Source organism: Sorex araneus, chromosome X, assembly GCF_027595985.1.
Source record: "Sorex araneus isolate mSorAra2 chromosome X, mSorAra2.pri, whole genome shotgun sequence".
Lineage (NCBI taxonomy): Eukaryota > Metazoa > Chordata > Mammalia > Eulipotyphla > Soricidae > Sorex > Sorex araneus.
This window is the reverse complement of record NC_073313.1, coordinates 18,851,724-18,875,525: the sequence shown is the minus strand read 5'-3', so window position 1 is coordinate 18,875,525 and position 23,802 is coordinate 18,851,724. Positions and strand designations below refer to the sequence as shown.

The window sequence follows — 23,802 nt, the reverse complement described above, 5'->3', positions numbered from 1 at the left end:
ATTGCCAACTGGAGCTAGTGGGGACAGCAGGGAAAGACACAGTAAGAGTGCCTATCCCGGTCATGGAGAGTATCATGCTAAGTGAAGTACTTAACACTGCACTCATTTGTGGAATATAAAATATCATAATATGAGACTGACACCAAGGACAGTAGACACAAGGGCCAGAAATAATGCTCCATATTAGGAGGCCTGCCTCATGAGCTGGGGGAGAAGGCAGCTGGAACAGAGAAGCGATCACTAAGTCAATGATGGTTGGAGGAATCGTTTGGGATGGGAGATGTGTGCTGAAAGTAGATAAAGGACCAAACGTGATAGCCTTTCAGTATCTATATTTCGAACCATAATGCCCCAAAGTAGAGAGAGAGTATGGGGGAAATTGTCTTCAGGGGGAGGGTTGAAAAGGATAGGTATACTGGGGACATTGGTGGTGCAGAATGTGCACTGGTTGAGGAATGGGTGTTCGATCATTGCATGACTGGAACTGAAACATGAAAGTTTTGTAACTGTATCTCACAGTGATTTAATAAAAATTAAAAAAAAATTTTAAAGAATAAAAGTAAAAAAAAAGTGCCTATCTCTGGCACTTTAACCAGCCACGGTGTTCAGGAAAACTGTATGCAAACCTAAGACAGCACTCTATAAAGAGTGCCTTCAGAGGCTACACAGAGATGAAACAGATTTCACTGAACTAGTCCAAACAGGCCACTAATAAATGAGCACATGTAATACCTAAAATGCCCAGTTTTCAGCAAAAATTATAAGATATCCTAAGACAAAATTTTCTTAGTAAAGACAAGGAAGTAATAGAAATTACCTTTGAGGGAATTACATGTTGACTTAGCAGTTAACACAGATTCCAAAGCAACTATTATGAGTACATTTAAATATTTTTGCATAGGAACTTGCCAAAATATATGCATAATACCAACAAGAACAGAAAACATTTTTTTTCCTCAAGAATACATGGAGCAGTGTCCAAGATAGAGACCACAATAAAGTCCCATAACACTGTATGTTCTCCAACCACTATTGAATGTAAATATTAGTTGATGAAAAGAAAATCATGGGAAATTCACAAAGAAATAGAAATTAAGCAACATTTTCCTAAATAACACATTCGGTTAAAAAAAAATCAAAGGAGGGCCAAAGAGATAGTACAGTAGATAGGGTGCTTGCCTTGCACATGACCGACCCGGGTTAGATCCCCAACATCCCATAAGGTCCCCGGAGCTCTCCAGGAATGATTCCTGAGTGCAGAGTCAGTAGTGACCCCCGAGCACCATCAGGTGTTACCCAAAACCGAAAGGAAATTAGAAAACATCTTTAGATAAATGGAAATAAAAGCATACCATAGCACAACTCAACCCTGTAAAGTAGTACTTACAAGGAGACTTGAAAGGTTTCACTATAAAGGGAAAAATACCTCCAAATTATATAATTACTTTACACCTTAGGAAACTAGACAAAGAAGAGCAAACTACAACTGTAATAAACAATAGGAAAATACTTTATGGGTACAAAAGTAAATAAATAACTGTAGCACTGTCGTCCCATTGTTCATCGGTTTGCTCAAGCGGGCACCAGTAACATCTCCATTGTGAGCTTATTACTGTTTTTGGCATATCAAATACACCACAGCGAGCTTGCCAGGCTCTGCTGTGCGGGTGGGATACTCTTGGTAGCTTGCCAGGCTCTTCGAGAGGAATAGGGGAATCAAACCTGGGTCGGCTGCATGCAAGGCAAATGCCCTAGCCACTGTGCTATCGCTCCAGTCCAAATAAATAGCAGAAAATAATAAATAAAAATCTATAAAATCAAAGTTGGTTCTTTCAAATAAATAGTAAAATTGATAAATCTTAATGATTCTGGGCTGGAGCGATAGCACAGCTGTAGGGCATTAGCCTTGCACGAGGTGGACCCGTGTTCGATTCCTTTGCCCCCCTCGGAGAGCCTGGCAAGCTCCTGAGAGTATTGCGCCCGCACGGCAGAGCCTGGCAAGCTACCCATGGTGTATTCGATATGCCAAAAACAGTAACAATAAGTCTCACAGTGAAATGTTACTGTTGCCCGCTCGAACAAATCAATGAGCAACGGGATGACTGTGACTGTGACTGTGATTGTGACTGTGACTTAATGATACCGAAAAAAACAAAAGAGAGAAGACTCAATTTTTTTAAATTATTAGGTAGGGCATTTGCCTTGCACACAGTCAACCTGGGTTCAATTCCTCCGTCCCTCTCAGAGAGCCCGGCAAGCTACTGAGAGTATCCTGCCTGCACGGCAGAACCTGGCAAGCTACCCGTGGTGTATTCACTATGCCCAAAACAGTAACAACAAGTCTCACAATAGAGACGTTACTGGTGCCCACTCGAGCAAATTGATGAACAATAGGATGACAGTGCTATAGTGACAGTGCTACAGGGATAAATGAAAGGATGTGATTATCAACCTTAGAGAAAATTTTAATTATGAATCTAAAGAAATGCTACAAACAACCTTAGGTCAACAATTTTGATTCATAGATGAAACAGACAAGTTCTCAAAAAGACAAAAACTACTGAAAAAATAGAAAATATGAATAGAAAAAAGGGACAAGAAATAAATTAAAAATATTTGAATCAAGCATAATTGAATCAGAAATTTAGAAACTTCCTATGAAGAAAAGTCCAAGTTTAGATGACTCGATGAATTCTATAAGACATTTGAAAAATAAATAATACTCACAACCTTGTTCAAAAAACAGGAGATAATATTTCTCAATTCATCTTTTAAAGTCAACATTGCATTAGTATCAAAGACATTACAAGAACTGAAATCGCAGTGTCTCTTAATGAATATAGATAAAATATTCCTCCAAAAATTAAGTACACTGAACCTTACACATAAAATGAATTACACACCATAATGAAGGAGGATAATTCTCAACCTGTAAGGTCTATATAACATCTGACATTAATGCCATATACCATATTATTAGAAAAAAAGAAGAAATAGCACATGATTATCTTTCTAGATATGGAAGAAACAGTTGACAAATCCAACACCATTTTATGATAACACACATGCGCACACACCCTTAGGAAAGTAAGCACAGAAGGAACCTCCTCGATCAAATGAAGAGTAGTAACAAACAAGTAACTAATATCATAATGATAAAAGAGCAAAAGCTTCCCTTGAATATTAGGAACAAGACAAGATGTCTACTTTCAGTATTTCTATTCAACACTGTACTGGAGGTACTGGGCAGTGCAAGTAAGTAATAGATGGAGCTGGAATGGTAGCACAGTGGGTAGGGCGTTTACCTTGCATGCAGCAGACCTGGGTTCGATTCCCAGCATCCTATATGGTCCCCCGAGCACTGCTAGGAGTAATTCCTGAGTGCATGAGCCAGGGGTAACCCCTGTGCATCGTCGGGCATGACCCAAAAAGCAAAAAAAAATTTTTTTAAAAAGTAATAGAAAGAAAAAATAGCCATATTAGAAAAGAAGCAAAATTATCTCTATTCATAAATAATATGCTTCGTATATAGAAAGTCTAAAAACATCCACTAAAAACCACTAGAATGAGTACCAAAACTACTATCACATTTATACTAAATTAGGAAAAAATGAAGATTAAAAATTGATCTTTAACATGAATAAAAATGTTCCATGTTCATGGAATTGATGATATAATAGGGTTGATTATAGCAATGCTCAAATTTATAAAGAAACTTCAAGATAATCCCTACCAAAATTCTAGTAATTTTTTGTTTTAAGTTGACAAATTGATTCTAAAATTCATTTGGAAATCTGAGGGACTCAGAATAGTCAAAGTCTTGAAAAAGAGTAATGATGAATACTTCATGCACAAAACCATACAGTACTTATATATTATATATAAAATACTGTTCTATTATATATATAATAGAACAGTATTAAGAGTATAGCACTAAACCTTCATAATCAATAAATTTATGATAAGGAATACCAAGAAAATTCAGTGATAATAGTCTTTCTATCAATTGGAGCTATGTAACTGAATATTCACCTGCAATAAAATGTGTGGGGTCCCGTCCTGACCAGCAGGGAGGACCCTTTGTGGGACTGAGAAGGGGACGCAGCTGAATGAACAGACGCAGATGCAGAGCCAGAAAGCAGCAAGGAGAAAGAGGAGAGTTTATTCTACTAGCAGCTACTACTTATTATACCTTTTCAGCTGGGAGGAAATGGTGTCTGGACCCACATACAAATGCAGGTTGCCATGTCCTTTTGTTACAGGCATAGGCTATTGAGAAACAAATGGCGACCATAGTGGCAACCTTGCTACAAGCCTCTGTTAGAATCAGAGAGCCAGGCTGTCTGACTAGGAAATAAGAGCCATCTTGTAAAGCGGCTCCCTACGAAAATGAATTTGGATACCTACTTCACACCACACAGAAATATCATCTCAAGAATGGATCAGACATCTCAATGTGATAACCAAAATGGAAAAACTCATAGAAGAAAGCATAGTAACAAATATCCATGACTTTGGATATTTGATAACTGATAATAGTCAGTTATAAATAGTTTTGACTTTAAAAAAATAAAAATCTTATGTGTCATAAAGGACATCATTCAAAAGAGAGAAAGAGGGTCGGCGGGATAGCTCAAAGGGCTAGAGCACGTGCTTTGCTTGTGGAAGCCTGAGGCTTGAGCCCTAGCACCACATGGCTATCCAACCTCCACTGGGAACAAAACCCTCTCCGAGCTCCATGTAAGTAGCCCCCAAATACTGCTGTGTGCTCGTCCCAATATATATTTATAAAGAAAGGGAAAAGAGGGTTGGGGATGTGGCTCACCTGTGGAGTATGCATCATATATGTGAGCCTTGCCTGGATTTGATCCCTGGGACTACAAACAACAACAACAATTCCAAGGAAAATGATGGAAGAGGATATTTGCAAATAAAATATCTAATAAGAGATTTATATTCAGAATACATAAAGGACTCATATAATACTGTAATAAAAAGATGAGTAACTCAGGCCAGGGAGATATCTCAAAGGGCTAGAGCATATTCTTTGTAGGTAAAAGCCCCAGGTTTGATCCTCAGTACCTTATGGTCATCTTATCACAACCAGGAGCAACCTCTGAGCGCCAAGTTTAGAATGGCCCCTAAGCACCACTCAGTATGGCTCCCCCAAAAAGTTAACAAAGGAAAAAGATAACTCCACTTAAAAAATGAATAAATGACCTAAATGGATATTTCTCTAAGCTACAGAAGTGGACAATAAAAGCACAAAAAAAGATGCTCAACTTGCATAGCCGCAGATGCAGCTGCGCGACATCTCACACTCTGTGCCACAGATGTACCAGGAATAGCATGCCACGCCGGATGGGGGGGAAAGTAGAAGGCAATTGATCTCAATTTTTAAAAAATTAGCACACAAGGCTCAATCTGTAACAACATATTAGTAATCTCTTATACAAGGACTTAATGGTTCCAGGGTGAAATACAACTATCTTCACACATTTTCTTCTAAAGAAACAGTTTTTGGTTCATTTTTGTGGATAATTATTAACAACAATACAAAATAAATTATTTAGGGCCTCCTCTTGGGGTAGGCTTGGGTGGTGGTTGAGAAAACTCGAAATAATGGTAGTGGAAAGGTGTAATGGTGGTGGAATTGGTGTTGGAATACTGAATATAAATTTTTGTGAACAACTTTATAAAAATTAAATTCAATTAAAAATAAAATTTTGGATTAAGAAAAAGATGTTCAACATGGATTAAAGAGATAGTACAGGGGGGCTGGAGTGATATTACAGTGGGTAGGGTTTTGCTTCACATGCCACCAAACCTGGTTTGATCCCCGGCATCCCATATGGTCCCCCAATCTCTCCAAGAGTGACCCCAGAGTGCAGACCCAGGAGTAAGCCCTGAGCACTGCTGGGTGTGGCCTAAAATGAAAAAGCCAGCAAGAGAGCAAGTGAGAGAGAGAAAGAGAGAGTACAGGAGTTAAATCATTTGCCTCACATGTGGCTGACCCTGGTTTAATCCCTTGCATTGCATATGGTTCTCCAAGTACTGGCAGGAGTGAACCCTGAGCACAGATTCAGGAGTCACTCCTAAACATGACTAGGTGTTTTTCAATTCCACACCCCAACCCCACAAATAGGCCAACAACATTAATCATTATAGAAATGCCAAAACCATTCAGAATCAAAAGAGATTCTTGTCTCTCACTCACCAGCATGACTATAATAATAAAAAAGATACAATAACAATTGTTAGTAAGGGTGTAGAGAAAATGGAACCTTCATATGTTGATGGTTGAAACATAAAATGGTATAGTTACTTAGAAAAGAATATGGAAGTTTCTCAAAGTGTTAACTCAGAGTGTTTTATGACCTAAAAATTCCACTTCTAGGTATTTCATGCAAATACATAAATAAAATCTTGGTATGAATGTTCATAGCAACACTAATTATAATAGCTTGCCCCAAAGTGGAGATAACCCAAATGTCTACCCACTGATGATGAAGAAATAAAATGTGGTATATCCATACAATGTAATGTCACTCAGCAATAAAAAGAAATGAAGTACAGTGTATTCGGCAACATGGATAAACCTCAAAATCCTGGGCTGGGTAAAAGAAGTAAGATATGCTTCAGGAGTCCATTTCTATAATGTGTCCAGGAAAGATAAATGAAAATAAATATAGAAAGTAGGTTATTGTTTGCCTAAGGCAGGGTGGAAAGTGTGTGCTTGAGAAGGGAATAGAGAAGGGAACTGCTAATAAGTATGGTATATCTTTTTCAGGTGATGAAAAAACTCTAAAACTTCTGGTGGTGGTTGTACAATATTGTCAATATACCAAACACCATCAACTATACATTTTAAATGAACAACTCATAAGGTATATGAGCTATAATTCAATAAAAACAAGAACTATAGTGATTGGAGCTAAGGAGTTAGTTCAAAGGATAGAGCACACCTAGCATATAAAGGCCCCAGATTTGATCGCCAGTACCATATATGATCCCCCAAGCACCACCAGGAGTGACCCCTGAGCACTGAGCTGTGAGCAGCCTCTAGGCCCCTCAGCAATAATAACAAAGAAAAGGGAAGAGACAAAATAAAATTTCCAGTAGATAATGGACCAAACATGATGACCTCTCAGTGTCTGTGTTGCACGCTATAATGCCCAAAAGGAGAGAGTATGGGGAATATTGTCTGCCTTAGAGGCAGGGGGAGGGTGGGAAAGGGGGGGTATACCCGGGATATTGGTGGTGGGGAATGTGCACTGGTGGAGGGATGGGTGTTTGATCATTGTGATATTGCAACCCAAACATGAAAACTTGTAACTATCTCATGGTGATTCAATAAAATTAAACATTTTTTTTAAAAAATAAAACCATAAATAAATAAATAAAAATAAAAATAAAATTTCCATAAAGAATTCATAAAAATGAACAAACTGTCCCAATATAGAGATCCAGAGTGATGATTCCTAAGACAATGGCATGGTCTGTATTTAAAGGTGAAGATGCTTTTTTAAATCTATATACTATAGGGGACATCATTCATGCCGCACTTTAACTGGCATTCGGTGAACATTTGGATTACCTACCTGTTCCCATTCATGCTTTGTTAGTTGTTCAGTAAAGGATTCGTTTATTTCATTCTCTTCTGTTGAAGTGACTGTATTTACATCGATTCCCCTTGCCTCTAAATAGTCTTGATCAATTGGAACTGGTGGCATCAACACAGATTTCATCTATAAAAAAATGTCATGCATCAGTCAAAACTATGCGTAGAGGACTCAACTCAGTGAAAAACACATCAACCCCTTTTCCATCTTGTCCACTACCTTTGTTTTGCTTTTCTGTTTTGGAGTTTGGGTCACACTCAGCAGTGCTTACTCTTACTAAGTGCTTATTCTTTCTAAGCAGGCCTTACTCTTGGCTCTGTGCTCAGGGGACCATATAGAGTGTTGGGGATAGAACCTGGGTCAGGCACATGCAGAACAAGAGACTTAACTGTTACACGATCTCTCTGACCGTCATACACCTCCCTTACCTCATTGAGCCACTTATTGCTATAAAGGGGGTATATGAAAAGAAACATCAAAACAAACTAAACGAAAATCTGAAGGTTTGTCAACTAGACATTGTGCTACAAGGAAAATGTTCCTATAGAAGTTTTGAGGGACCCCAGAAGCACAAATGTCAGAACTAGACACAGTTAGTCAACTACAGTAAGTATGAAGTCTTTACTTTGTTTCAAGTATCCATACTGAATATTCTTCTGCGGTCCCATCTCATGGCAACAACTGGAGATTCCATCTGTCCCAGCTACTATTAGTATAGTCACAGTCTACCTTCTCCCTCTATCCAGCATAGAGACCACATGGATCTTAAGAACTTCTGGTTCTGGTGAGAATGTCAACTGATCCACCATTTCAGAAATGAATATGGTCATCACTCACAAAACTAGCATCTGAGCTTCCATATGACTCAGCAATCCCACTCCTCAGAATATATCCCAAGGGTCCAGAAACACAATCCAGAAAAGATATCTGTACTCGTATGTTCACTATAGCACTATTTACAATAGCTAAAATCTGGAAACAACCCAATTGTCCCAGAACAGATGACTGGATAAAGAAACTATGTACACATACTCGATAGAGTACTACTTGGGAGTAAGAAAAGTTAAAGTCACAAATTTGCTGCCATGTGGACAGATCTAGAGTGTATCATGTTGAGTGATACTCAACAGATGATCTCTCTTGGATACAAAGATACTTTGGAAGGGAATAACAAAGCCCAAAAGGCAACAGAAAAAAAGAGCAAGAGAATTGTTCCTTAGTAGGCAGCTTGCCACTGGATTGGAGGTGTGAGGGATAAGTTACAGACGGGAACGCTAGGACACTCTGACACTGGTGGAGGGGAGAAGTGACTACTCTAGAGGCAGGCTGAGGCCAAAAGGGAACCTGGAGACATTGGTGGAGGGAAATGGACACTGTAATGGGATTGGTATTGGAGCATTGTATGCCTGAAACTTCACTGTCACTGTCACTGTCATCCCACTGCTCATGGATTTGCTCGAGCAGGCACCAGTAGTGTCTCCATTGTGAGACTTGTTGTTACTGTATTTGGCATATCAAATATACCACAGGGAGCTTGCCAGGCTCTGCCATGTGGGCGAGATACTCTCAGTAGCTTGTTGGGCTCTCTGAGAGGGGCGGAGGAATCAAACCTGGGTTGGCCTCGAGCAAGGCAAACGCTCTATCCGCTGTGCTATCGCTCCAACCCAGGCCTGAAAGTCATAACAATGAATAGCTTTGTAATTCTATAATTCATGGTGATTGGCATTTTTTAAAATTATCGTAAAAAAGAACTTGTGCTTCTGTTGCTGCAAAAGGCCACTTGACAATTGGCTACTTTGCCTCAGCCCTTACCCCTAGGGTACCACACCACCTTTCTCTCCTAGGATTCTACTAGCTATCCCTGCCCCTGGTTGTGGGTTTGAAGAAAGTCAAATCAGTCTTAGATACTACATCTAATCATAATATAATTTAGATATATTATGCCTCTTTTTCCCTTAGTGAACCTAGGATGGAGATTGCCTTCAGGGTCCCCCAGTTTTCCCCTCTCTAATTAATAATTTTGCCATGACAATTTGTATAAGCCAGGAAGTAGGATGACCCCTACACTTGGAGAGGTCTAAGAGAGAAAGTGGGGGCTATACATTTGAACTGAAATATCTACTTTGCAAATTTCATCTGTTAGAGTTTCCACAGCTTGAGCCCATTCCTTTCATTGGAGTTCAATTATATTTAGTACTACTCTGCTTCTCGTTCAACTCCACTGGAGGGGGCAAGAAGAAAAAATATCTGAATCAACTTTCTGTCTTTAATGATCTCCTAAGGGATGAAATTTGGGGTATTCTAAGAAAATGTCTGGTCCTCAAACCTCTCAGCATGGTTTGTTCTTCGTGACTAAAATTCAGACCTCACCCTTAAGTATCAGGAAAAGAGGAGAGAGGGTAAACGGTTTTATGATCGCAACTTAGTCAAAGTCATTTTCTTCATCTGGGAAGAAACTCTCCCCACTACTCGTTAGGGTACAGATTTTCAGCTTTGATATACAGGTAAGGGAACTGAGCCTTGTAACGTTGAGTACCTTGCCCACCCAGGAAACGAAAGATGCAGGGTGCAGCCCTAGCTAGGTGGGTCTGATGGCAGAGCCTCGTGGTATTTATACCTTGGATAACACCCAGGTGGCTTTTGATGTTAGATCACCCCCTAAGCTCGTAATAAGTGCTCCTTGTTCCTCATGTCCTCAATATCGTGATCCTAGAGTGGGCTGGATGCTTGGGCTAAACTTCGGAAGGGAAGTTTCCCATCTGATCAGTTGGTAGTGACTTCCATGGCTGATCAGCACTGCTGTAGGAAGGCGGGTGGGAGCGGAACGGAGGGAAGCATTCGTGGCACACGCTTGCCAGTATTTGACAGTCAAAAACATCGTGTTCCCTTTTTCTTGGCTGGAGTCGTAGCCACTCACTATGTGAACAATAGCGATCTCATTCTCATGGAGTGCCTTATCAGCTTGACTATTTGGTGATAGGAGAAAGATGCTTTCAGTTTCAAGCAGCCTTAAAACTTGTTGCAACCAGGATACTTTTTAGAAGAAAAGTGTGTGCGTGTGTGTGTGTGTGTGTGTGTGTGTATGTGTAGGAGTGGAGGGTTGCTATTAGCAATTACTCTAGAACAACAGACAACCAGGAGGTCATCACTGTATAAGGTTGAGGTCAAGGGAGTATGTAAAACCACCACTGAAAGTTTCTGTGATTTTTGTCTTAGATTTGCCCTGCTTTGGTTTTAAATCTCTTAGGAAACATTCAATAAACATTGAATAATTGCTGCGGTTGAGGGGGTGGGGCTGCATATCAAGGGGATAGAGTAACAGAGGGAGAAAGCACACAACCAGTACCAGAATTTTTAAAATTTTGTTAACTGCTACAAAAGGGGTGTAGGGAGCATTTGGAGGGTGACCTGAGTTTTCTGGGGGTGGTGGAAAGCTTTATAGAGGTGGGATATACTGAAACTGAAACCCTATATTGCCATATTCTCTCTCTCTCTAAATATATATGTGTGTGTGTGTGTGTGTGTGTGTGTGTGTGTGACTATATAAAGGCATACAAGACTCCAAATACTCAGGGCCAAAAGAATCCCGTGTTTGTCTCTGTGTAAAATTAAATTTCAATTTAATTTGAAAATTAATTTTATGGGACCAGAGAGATAGTACAGAGGGTAAGGCACTTGTTTTAGACGTGGCCAATCAGGGTTTGATACCCAGCACTCCACATAGTACCCTAAGTACATTTAGGAGTGATTCCTGAGCATAGAGCCAAGAGTAAGCCCTGAACACCACTGGGTGAGGCCCCCAAATCAAAAATAAAATAAAATTTCAACTCTAGACCTTACCTGCTTTGATTGGTTGGAAGAGAATGGGCAGTGCTGAGTAAAGGTTCAGGGTTCTAAGGGACTGTGTACAGCCAACTCGCTTCAGTATGTTACTGTTCTGTGCCCAGTGGCACACCTACCCTTCCTGCCCTGGGGCCACCGGTTGTGCTCTGGTGCAGGAGGAAGCCACTTCGGTGCCACTGCAAGGCCCAGCCCCAACCCCATAGAGTAAGCGTGGCAACATCACAGTCCCCAATCCCCACTTTTCTCCCAGGTTCCTTCTAACAGACTCCAGTTCTGCTTCCGTAGGATATAACATGATTATTTCTGCTTAAAATACTTATAGAAAATTACCCTGAGCCATTTAGAGTATGTTATAAAGGAAATCAGATCCATCCAGAGACAAATTGCTGTATGATTCTACTTTGAGATGGTACCTGAAGCAGCCTAGTTCATAGAGACAGGAAGCAGAATGGATTGTCTGGGCTGGAGCAGGGGTGGAGGAGGGGAGACGGGGGCGGGGGGAGGGGAGCTCAGTGATAGAGTTTAATGGGGAGAGTCAAAGTGTGCAAAGATGGGAAGTTCTGGACAGTGATGATGATTGCCCAGCAATACTTAGTGACACTAATTGTACACTTACAATGGTCAACATGGCAATGTTTAGGTTATCTATATTTTACCAAATATTAATTCATTTGTTGGAGACTTTAATCTTTAACAATTAGGACTTTTTACTTTTAGAAGCAATATGAAATGCCAGTGTTTCATCATTTCCCCTCCTTCATTATGAATTTAAATTTTTCTAGATATGTTTCTCATTTAGTTATCATGAAATCAATTACATTTCCTTAAAATCTGTACTCTTTTGGAGTTACAACCACCGAAACACAAACCAATATAGCACAATAAATTGAAACACTTCTCAATCTCATACAAATGTCTGTGATAAGACATGCCGAACTTGTTTCTTACTTTGTTTCTTTCTATCTGGTGGAGTAAATTCATGTCCGTGGACTCTGATATTCCACCATGTATGACCAAGATTTCATTGTCAATGATGGAGCCAATTGGGAGCCAAGTATAGACGTCTTCCAGCATGTCCAGAATTTTTTTTCCATGTAGCTGTAAGCAAGAGTTTGCATAAGTTTGGTTCTGATAGTTGCAAGTTTAATAAATGTCACCAATATGCAAACACAAAGCAAGAGTTTCCATAACTCTTGCCAACTTCTTTGGGAAGGAAGTCGGCAAGGAATCACTGACCAACTGGCACGCACCAGTCAGGGCTTTTTATTTGGTACCTGTGATACCTTTGACATCTTACTACCTAGTGAATCCTGGAGACTACTCCTTCCAGGGCTAATGAATTCTTTTATTTTTTTCAGGAATAATGAATTCTTAAAGATACTAAGTGACTCGCCTTTCCTAAGCAGACCAGCCTATCCGGAGGGTACACTCCAACCACCTCCTTTATTAAGAATCACAAAGTAGCTCACTATTCTTCTGCCCAGTCGTCCCAATGCTGGACAGTTCCCTTTCCCTCAGCCCCCAGCAACCTGCACCCCCTCCTCGCCCTGAAATTATTCAACTAGCCAATCCCAAACCTGCTTACACTGTCTTGCCCATTTGGTCCCCATAGAAACCATGATGGAGATTCAGTACACTCCCCTCCTTCCTCCCTTTGCCTCCCTAGCCACGCCAATACTTCTACCCAGGTGCTTCCTACTACTCATCCACCCTCTCCACGCCCAGCCCCCTCAAACCCCAATCCCAGGTGTGCCCTGCCTTCTGGCAGAGGGAGTTGTGAGTTAAAAACCACCCTTCAGGACAGTCATTTCCCTGAGAAAAACACATTTTGGGTACCTTCCAAAAAACAGGGGATATTTATATCCATGTTGCAAACCACACAATAGTGACAATGAAAAGGCTTGGTTTCAGCAAGGAAGAAAATCAGGTCCCTACCACAGCCAGGGCTAGTTGGGCTGTTTTTATTTTTACTGGTATGGACTTGGCTTCCTTCACCCATCAGCCCATCACCCTTCCTGAAGCTTTTTGTCCCCTTTCACCTCTATGTATAAGTAGCAAAGAGAATGCAAAACAAAACAGAACAAAAGATATGAATCTTACCTTGTATTTTAACATAATCTCTCTTGTGAAGCCATACCTGAAAAATAAAACACCCCAGGGGGTTTTAAAGTACTGAATGAAATATTGATAACCCCTATTTAAATGACTGATGTGGTAAGGAGAGCTTTCAACTTCTCACTTTCACAGGGAATCAAGAACTCAACCAGCTAGTCTTCACTTAAAAGTATTATTTACCCAAGTCTTTGCTAACTGTGGTGGAAAAGAACACAGATGACCAATGACAGTGCCTGCCTTCTCAAGGAGTTTACAGTACAAGTGGGGAGAGAGCTAAGTTTCCATAAAACAGTTATGAAAAACAGTGTGACGGGTACTCAGTAAACTCAGAATTGCGCTCCCATTTGACCCAGCAATTCCACTTTTGAGTATCCCAAATACAGAAAAACATTCATTCATAAGAACACAGGCGCATCATTATTCATTGCAGCCCTTAGCATAATAGCTAAGACTGGGAGTCAACTTAGATGTCCAATGATAGATAAGTGGATTGTAAAGATGTGGTATTATATGTGTGTATATATATATATACATATATAGTGGTATTATATATGTTTGTAATGGAATACTATGCAGCTGTAAGGAATAATAAAATCATGCAATTCACAGAAACATGCATGGAACTGGAAGACATATTAAGGGAAGTAAGCCAGAAAAGAAGGATAAACCAGACTGATATCAGTATTTAGTTATCAGTATATAGTATTTAAAATAACTGAATGTGATGTCTTAAAGGAAGGATGCCCAGATCAGTCTTGGCCCCAGAGTATAGGACACAGAGGATAGAAAGAGTGGGCGGGGAGAGGAGAAGTGACAAATGAGAAACAATGGGGGCCAGGTCAGGAGAGTAAGGTACAAAGATGGGTTAAAGAATGATACAGCCAAATATCCAAACCAGAGTCAACAACACTGAAAACAGAGACCTAAACTTTAACATCTTAACTTAGAAAGGTGCCAATCAAGAGGGCCAGCTGGCGGGGAGGGAGACAGGAGCGAACTTGAGAACATTGGTGGAGGAAAGTTGACACTGATGGTGGGGTCAGTGATGCAATATTGTATGTCTAGGGGCTGGAGAGATAGCACAGCGGGTAGGGCGTTTGCCTTGCACGCGGCCGACCCGGGTTCAAATCCCAGCATCCCATATGGTCCCCTGAGCACGGCCAGGGGTAATTCCTGAGTGCAGAGCCAGGAGTAACCCCTGTGCATCGCCAGGTGTGACCCAAAAAGCAAAAAAAAAAAAAAAAAAAAAAATATTGTATGTCTAAAACCCAACTGTGAATAACTGTAAATCATGGCACTTCGATAAATGTTTTTTAATTATGAGACAACTTAAATATGTGGTGGGCATTGACTGCAAATGCAAATATTGAGGAGTGTGCCGCCGCAGCCGGGGGAGCTACGTGGGAGAGAGAGAGCTTTTCACGCACACAGAATTTCTCGGACAGCTTCTAGCTTATAGTAAATGATGTGGGGTGGGGCGAGGCAGAGGAAAGACAAAGAAAAGCCTCCAAGATAACAACTTGGCTCTTTAAAATCTCTCTGATAGACTTCATGTACTGTTACTGAAGGTTTTAATAGAAAGTGTCAGGAATTTTAATGCCTGAATAGCAGTCTCTAGGGGAGATTTAATGATGAATATTTTTGTTCAATTATTTCTCCTTGCCTTAGGATATGTGTGTGTGCGTGTGAGTGTGTGTGTGTGTGTGTGTACATAGTCTTAATATTCAACATAGTGAAGCTGGAACACAGCATATTCATTCCAGGTGTCTATGAAAATTCTATCACCTGGGTTTTCTGGTGCATAATATGTTTTCCAAGATGAATTCAGTTCTGCATTCACCAAAGGAATTCAGGTTGCCACTCATCTCTTCTGGATCTAATTTATATGTTCTCTACCACCTTGCCTTAAATAAGGGAGTTCCTACAGATTCCCTTCTAGACCCTCCACTCCTTTGACAAGATTATCCTTGCACAGAATTTCAGTTTTCAAGATGGAAGGAAAATGCTCCAAACTGCATTTCATTTCTGAGCTCAGGACACATGTCCAACTGTCTTACCCCAAACTGATCTCATCATTCTTTCTCATCCTAGTCTTTCCTCTCATCACGTTCCACATACTAGTCTGGAATCCCAAACTCAAGCCAGGATGCTGGAAGTCATCCTTAATTTTCTCTCTCCTTTTTTTTCTTTCTGGGTCACACCTGGCGATGCTCAGGGGTTACTCCTGGCTCTGCACTCAGGAATCACTCCTGGCGGTGCTCAGGGGACCATATGGGATGCTGGGAATCGAACCTGGGTCGACCGCGTGCAAGGCAAATGCCCTACCCGCTGTGCTATTGCTCCAACCCCAATTTTCTCTTTTTTTAAGTTGCCCAGATCACATAAGCAAGCCTGGAATCTACCTATTTTTTTTTACATCCCTGGCCTCATCACCCTAGTTTAAGTGAGAAACCATTACTAGCTCCTCAACTACTTTCAAATTGGCCTCCCCATACCCATTTCTATCCCTCTCCAAATTTCTCTTCTGGTTGCATTTGAAACACAAATTTTATGATACTCTTCAATCATCGTCTGTGCTCCTGAAAAGAAAATCCATATTCCTTTGCACAATCCAACCATTTCTTATCTTCCCAGAACTACCAAGTATGAGCCTGTCCCCTGCCCCACCTTATGCTCCTACCCTCATAAAATTTTATTTTTCAAATGTAAAACATCCTGCCTGAAACGCCTCGGGATGGCTCAATGGCAGAGACTGTGTTGGAGCCCTAGCTCCATGCCACCTGCCAAGTGAGATCCTGACCCCAATGCTGTTTGGGATCCCTGGTGCCACCACCAAAGTGCACAACTCCTGGCGAGCACCAAAACTGAGGTGTGTGAACCCCACATCCAAGTGTGTGACCTCAGGTTATCACAACAGCTACAAAGAAAGGAAAAAGATGGTGGGGAGTAGGATAGCATTGGCTTTTTTCTTTATGCCTTGCCACAGGGAGCTTAAGTTTATTGGGTTACTCCCATCACAGTGCTCCCATTCCTCTGTGTTTATTTGTAACCTCTTTCTTTTTTTTTTTTTTTTTTTTTTTTTTTTTTTAAATTTCTGCTACCCATGGGCACTTTATTGAATACTATCTTCAGTATACTGTAAATTCAAGTTACAGTCTTTCTGAATCTGTGCTGTTTTTTTTTTTTTTTTTTAATTTATTTATTTTTAATTAGAGAATCACCGTGAGGGTACAGTTACAGATTTATACACTTTTGTGCTTATACTTCCCTTATACAAAGTTTGGAACCCATCCCTTCACCAGTGCCCGTTCTCCACCACCCGTAAACCCAGTGTCCCTCCCACCCTCCCCAATCCCATCTCCCCCCCACCCCACCCTGCCACTGTGGCAAGGCATTCCCTTCTGTTTTCTCTCTCTAATTAGCTGTTGTGGTTTGCAATAAAGGTGTTGAGTGGCCCCTGTGCTCAGTCTCTAGCCCTCATTCAGCCCGCAACTCCCTTCCCCCACATGGCCTTCGACTACAATGTAGTTGGTGATCGCTTCTCTGAGTTGACCTTTCCCCGGAACGTGAGGCCAGCCTCGAAGCCATGGAGTGAACCTCCTGGTACTTATTTCTACAGTTCTTGGGTGTTAGTCTCCCACTCTGTTATTCTATATACCATAGATGAGTGCAATCTTTCTATGTCTGTCTCTCTCCTTCTGACTCATTTCACTCAGCATGAAACTTTTCATGCCCATCCACTTGACTACAAAATTCTTGACCTCCTTTTTTCTAACAGCTGCATAGTATTCCATTGTATAGATGTACCAAAGTTTCCTCAACCAGTCATCCGTTCTGGGGCATTCGGGTTTTTTCCAGATTCTGGCTATTGTAAACAGTGCTGCGATGAACATACATGTGCAGATGCCATTTCGATTGTACTTTTTTGCCTCTCTGGGATATATTCCCAGCAGTGGTATTGCTGGGTCAAATGGGAATTCAATATCTAATTTTTTGAGAGTCGTCCATATTGTTTTCCAGAAGGGCTGAACCAGTCGGCATTCCCACCAGCAGTGAAGAAGGGTCCCTTTCTCCCCACATCCTCTCCAACAGCGGTTGCTTTTGTTCTTTTGGATGTGTGCTAGTCTCTGTGGTGTGAGGTGGTATCTCAAAGTTGTTTTGATCTGCATCTCTCTGATGATTAGTGATGCAGAGCACTTTTTCATGTGCCTTTTGGCCATTCGTATTTCTTCCTTGGTAAAGTTTCTGTTCATTTCTTCGCCCCATTTTTTGATGGGGTTGGATGTTTTCTTCTTGTAGAGTTCAACCAGTGCTTTATATACCATTGATATCAACCCCTTATCTGATGGGTATTGTGTAAATATCCTTTCCCATTCTGTGGATAGTCTTTGTATTCTGGTCACTGTATCTCTTGCGGTGCAGAAGCTTTTAAGTTTAATGTAGTCCCATTTGTTGATCTCTGTTTTTACTAGATTGCTTAGTTCCGTGCCACCTTTGAAGATACCTTTATCTTCAATATCGTGGAGGGTTTCGCCGACCTTGTCTTCAATGTACCTTATGGTTTGTGGTCTAATGTTGAGGTCTTTAATCCATTTTGATCTGACTTTTGTGCATGGTGTCAGGTCAAGGTCTAAACCCATTTTTTTGCATGTGGTTGTCCAGTTGTGCCAGCACCATTTGTTAAAGAGGCTTTCCTTGCTCCACTTCACATCTCTTGCTCCCTTATCAAAGATTAGATGGTCATACATTTGGGGTTGTGTGTAGGGATATTCCACCCTGTTCCATTGGTCTACGGCTCTGCCTTTGTTCCAGTACCATGCTGTTTTAATTGTTACTGCTTTGTAGTAAAGTTTGAGGTTGGGGATGGTGATGCCTCCCATCATCTTTTTCCCAAGAATTGTTTTAGCTATCCTTGGACGTTTGTTATTCCATATGAATTTTAGGATTGCTTGATCCATTTCTTTGAAGAATGTCATGGGTATACTTATAGGGATCGCATTGAATCTGTATAATGCTTTAGGGAGTATTGCCATTTTGACAACATTGATTCTCCCTATCCACGAGCAGGGTATATGTTTCCATTTCCTCATGTCCTCTTTGATTTCATGGAGTAGCGTTATGTAGTTTTCTTTGTAAAGGTCTTTTACTTCCTTGGTTAAGCTGATTCCGAGGTACCTGATTTTCTGGGGCACGATTGTGAATGGGATTGCTTTTTTCATGTCCCTTTCCTCTGCCTCATTGTTTGCATATATGAAGGCCATGGATTTTTGGGTTTGTAACCTCTTTCTTTGTGCTTTGTTAACTTGTAAATATTGCTTTTCTCTTCTCCTTAAATCCTTTGCATAGTTAATTCAGAGCAATGTCCTTTTTGTATAGACACAGTTAGACAGTAAATGCTGTGCTTTTGTAATTTGGGAGTTCATTGACTCTGAATGATATTCATCCCTGGGCATCTGTTCTCTCGGCTTAAGCCTCAATTGTCCTTACAGGGGACTAGATGGACCCAGAGCAAGCAGTGAGCTACCTTGGCATCGAAATGGGCCAAGCCAAAGTGCCATAGAACTTAACTATAAGCTAAGACCATGGTCATGGACAAATTCTGTCATGATCCAAAAAGTAATAACTGGAGTAGGACCCTGCTAGGGTAAGGAAAGATTAATCTGGCCTGAGCACTGTAACCTAAGATCGATAGCGAGATGTCCCCAGGAGAGCTGCCCTACAAGCTCAATGTATCTCTTACTGTGTCCATACAAAATAACTAATATTAAGAAGTAGAACTAAGATGTTAATTAAGTTATTGGACTAAGGAGAGGAGAAAAACCCCTAGGTGGTATGGCATTTCCAGCCTTGAGGCTGATTGGCAATCAGAAAAGGCTTTTGGTATGTTGATTCTGCTACCCCCAATGTGGGGAGTTGGAGAGAGAAGAGAGAAACCAGGGCAGCAAGATGGAGTGCGGAGAGACTAGCAAGGGGGACAGCGGGAGAAGAATGTAGGGGACGAATGCAGGAGCAGGCGCGTGGAAAGACGAGACTCGGCTGCAAGAGGGAGCACGGAGAGATGAGCGGGAGAGACAGGAGGAGACGGAAATGAGGGGCAGTGTGAGACTAGAATGGGGCCCTTAGTGAGACTGGAACAGGCGCGTGGGGAGAATGGAATAAACAGCAACTGATCACCAGCCAGCCTGGTGGCCCTCGTGTCCTCCTTCATCCGCCCATGGTGTCGGCCATCCTGGGTGAGCGAGCAGCTCGAGACCACCAAATGCAGATAGTGAGAAAGAGCCACGCAGGCTTTCCCAAGCTCTCCGGAGATTACACAGCGGGGGTGAAGAATAAAGAAGCAAAATGTAAAGTCTTGCCACAAGACCAGAACACAGTCTTCTATGGTCCTGCCTCTGCCCTCTCTTGGATGTTTAACCCCTTACTTCGAGAGAAAAAAACTTATGCCATCCTGCAGACAAGTTGGAACCCCCAATTCACAAACACATCACGCTAGAAAACCTGCTCCATGCCCGTCCTGGTTGCCAAGTGGCAACCCTGTGAGTCTCTTATTAACTACTGCGGCCACAAATCTGATCAGTGAATTGAACAAATGAAAGAAGAAATGTCATGCCTAATCAAAAGTATTGAACTATAGCACAGATAAGGGGCCCGGAAAATCATAGTCTTGGTTGTTGTTTTTTTTCCTCAGAGTCTTAGCATTCACCTCCAATCTTGAGAATGAGAATTGAAAACTCTCTATTCATGCCAGCTACCAAAATTGCTCAATTCATTTTCTAATTATTTGTTGACGTTTGTTTAAGGCAACTAAAAGCCCAGGACCAAAAGCAAGAACTATGTCATGTCTTCTTCTGTCTTGAAGAAAACTGGTTTCTGATCTTCATAAAATGGAAAAATTAACAAAAGGGAGGAACCTGGGGGTAGCACCCAGTGGCTGAGAACACTGGCCGCGCACGCGAAAGGTCTTGAGTTCATCCCCGGAAAGAACTGGCAGCCCTGCTGTTTGAGCGCGATAGCTCTATTCTCCATGCTCCCTGGTCCACGAGAGATTCCCAGCTACACTGCCAGTCCAGCAACAAAAGGTGTGAGACTAATGAGCACCTTTAAACCAAGTGTGAGCACCATGGCAGGGAAGGGCATCACCTGGAGAGTACATCTATTATAGTTACAGGGGCAAAAGATGCCCAGCTTGGGCTGGAGTGATAGCACAGCGGGTAGGGCTTTTGCCTTGCACGAAGCCGACCCCGGTTCGATTCCCAGCATCACATATGGTCCCCCGAGCACCGCCAGGAGTAACCCCTGTGCATCACCGGCTGTGGCCCAAAAACCAAACACCAAAAAAAAATGCCCGGCTTAATTCCCATATCCAAAGTGCCTGAGAGGCTGGGACTGGCCATGCTCGCACCACCAGCTGTGCTACCCTGCAGCACCTAGGACAGTGCCGTTAGTCTGCTGCTTTAGTCCTGGCATTAGCCTGGCCGCTCTCTTCCCGGGAGAGGCTTAAATTATTTGACATGCATCTCACTCCCTTCTGTGAATATTTTTACATCCAGCTCACTGCCAGAACTGGCTCCGTGCCTCCTGCTCCCCTACCTCCCAGGATGAGCTCACCTGTGGAAGGCAGAAACTCCTGTCTACACAGTCCAGAGACGCAGTAAAAGACTCCTGAGGACTATGCTAAGCGGATTTTTCCCTGGAGGTCTCCACTTTGTCATTCTGACCAGAATGCTCTCTGTCTTTGGTGTCTGGACCACAGCCAGTGGTGCTCAAGGCTCTGTGCTCAGGGATCACTCCTGGCAGTGGTCAAGGCATCAAACATGATATCCCGGGATTGAACCCAGGCAGCCACGAGCAAGGTAGGACCTTACCCATTGTACTATCTCTCTGGCCCAGTGTACTCTCCTGTAATAATTTTACTTTTAATAAATGTACTTGGGGGTCGAGATGCTTCTCTCCCCTCGTAATGGCCACCACAGCAACGCCTGGAGAATATTCCAACCAGAAGAACCAGAATGTGTGCCCAAGCACCACAATGAAGGAAGAGCAACCCAGGGTGAGTACTGTGGCCCGCTGTGCAAGCCTGGGCAGCCCAGAGAGACCTACCTCCAATATGCGAGCATCACAGCCCTGTGTGAGGGAGACACGTGGTCATCATAACGATAGCAACAAAAAGGGAGGAAAGGAAAGGGGGAGGAAAGTTAAGGGAAAGAACAAAAAAGAAGAGGAGTGCTCAAGTGAGGGCGGATGGATATGCGGCCAGAAGGAAGAAAGAAGGGCTGGGGAACATTGGTGAGGCACCGGCTGTGCCTTTCAGCAGAAGTCGGGAAACCATTTTGCCAGTCTTTAGTTCTCAAATCTCCGGTGAGTCAGATCGCTGAAAAGCTACATTACAGCTGTTCACAAATGCGCTTACAAACAGTCATGCCAGCAGCAAGCACCATGTATAAAACACACACATCACTGCAAAACACAGTGCCAGTTTCAAAGACAACGTCTGAGAAGCCAAAAGAGTGGCAGCAGAATGATGCCATCTTCACCTCACACCCACCTTCCAAGTCCACACCCAGTACACACTTTGGCCTGAGGTGGGGAGGCAGAGGAGGAAGAGACAGCAGATCACAGAGGGACAGAGGAAGCAGAGACCACAAGAAAACAGAGGAAGTGGAAATCAGAGAAATCTGTACTCACTCATAGACACTGTAGCAGTGTCGCACTGGAGTGATAGCACAGCGGCTAGTGCGTTTTGCCTTGCACGTCACCGACTGGGGTTTGATTCCTCCATCCCTCTTAGAGAGCCCGGCAAGCTACCGAGAGTATCACACCCCCACGGCAGAGCCTGGCAAGCTACCCAGGGCATATTCGATATGGCAAAAACAGTAACAAGTCTCACAATGGAGACGTTACTGGTGCCTGCACTCATTGACAAGGTTTGGAAAAAAGAGATAAGAATTGAGTTATTCTGGGGCTGGAGCGATAGCACAGCAGGTAGGGCATTTGCCTTGCATGCGACCAACCCAGGTTCGATTCCCAGCATCTCATAGGGTCCCCTGAGCACCGCCAGGGATGATTCCTGAGTGCAGAGCCAGGAGTAACCCCTGTGTGACCCAAAAAGAAAAAGAAAAAAAAGAATTGAGTTCTTCCTTGAGCTTCCCCTAGTCCCTAACTTCTCTACAGTCATGTCTAACTCTAGCTAGGAATGAAACATGATAGAATTTTCGAGAAGAGACCATCTAAAGGCCTAGCTTACCTCATATTCATCATAAAATCTTCATGGTTCCCTCTGTTCAGGTGCACGGCATTGGGGTAAACAAGAAAACTCACAAAGAGAATCATGAGGACCTCCATAGAATTTCTTCCTCTATCTACAAAGTCACCATTAAAAATGTATGGGTTGCTTCCTGAAGGGAGACCGTTCTATGGAAAGAGGAAGGGGAAAGTTATTTTTATGTACATTTACAGTAAAGCTTTGTACTTACAACCCCTGTGTAAATGGAATCAAGAGTCAGAGTCAGTCCTTCCACTGGGCAATAATCTGCCCACTAGCTTGTGGGATCTCACAGAGGAAGTATCTCCTGCAAGGGAACAACAGGCAGTCCATTTGCTTGGGGCAGGAAACTGCAAGTTTTCTCTGAAAGGACCTGGTCCAAATGGTCTGATCTAAATGGGTGACTCTCAGCTGGGCTTTCTCCCTTGAAAAGAGGGTAACTGAGTTTGTCCTTAGAGAACCATGTCCCCTAAGGCGGGACAGAGGATGAGAAGGGAGCTTGAATGGGTGGTGGAAGGATGATAACACTGGTGGCAGTTGTGGTGCTGTGACATTGTATTCCTAAGACATTAAATTAACATTAGCTATTATAAATCACGGTGTGAGCATAATAGGGGGGTGGCATACTCATTGGTGCTCAGGATTTACTCCTGGATCCCAGGGATCACTCCTTGTGGTGCTCAGAGGATCAGATAGGGTGCTGAGGATTGAATCTGGGTCAGCTGAGTACAAGGCAAGTGACTTGTTCACTGTTCTATCTCTCCGGCCCCTCATTTTGCTTTGAAAAAAATAATGGAAGTCACTTCCAAGCCCGCATTCTCTCTCTCTATTGAACACGTGTCTCTCTCTCACTCTCTCCCTTTCTATCTTCTGTTTTTTCCACTCTGGAGAAGCCTATGTTTTCTCTCTTGAGGACATATTCCTCTTTTTCTCTCCCCTTACATCTTTCTCTATCCTTGA

The 23,802-nt window shown here is 42.3% G+C and overlaps 1 protein-coding gene across 1 annotated transcript in view; it reads right to left on the bottom strand.

Moving 5' to 3' along the window:
- Nucleotides 1–23,802, bottom strand: part of PPEF1 (protein phosphatase with EF-hand domain 1) — a 126,746-nt gene that overhangs the window by 23,861 nt on the left and 79,083 nt on the right. The window contains exons 10-13 of the mRNA XM_055120136.1: nucleotides 22,825–22,991; nucleotides 13,566–13,602; nucleotides 12,414–12,563; nucleotides 7,602–7,748 (exon numbers count right to left, since the gene is read on the bottom strand). Coding sequence (XP_054976111.1) covers nucleotides 7,602–7,748; nucleotides 12,414–12,563; nucleotides 13,566–13,602; nucleotides 22,825–22,991 — 501 coding nt within the window. The remainder of the gene's footprint in view (nucleotides 1–7,601; nucleotides 7,749–12,413; nucleotides 12,564–13,565; nucleotides 13,603–22,824; nucleotides 22,992–23,802) is intronic.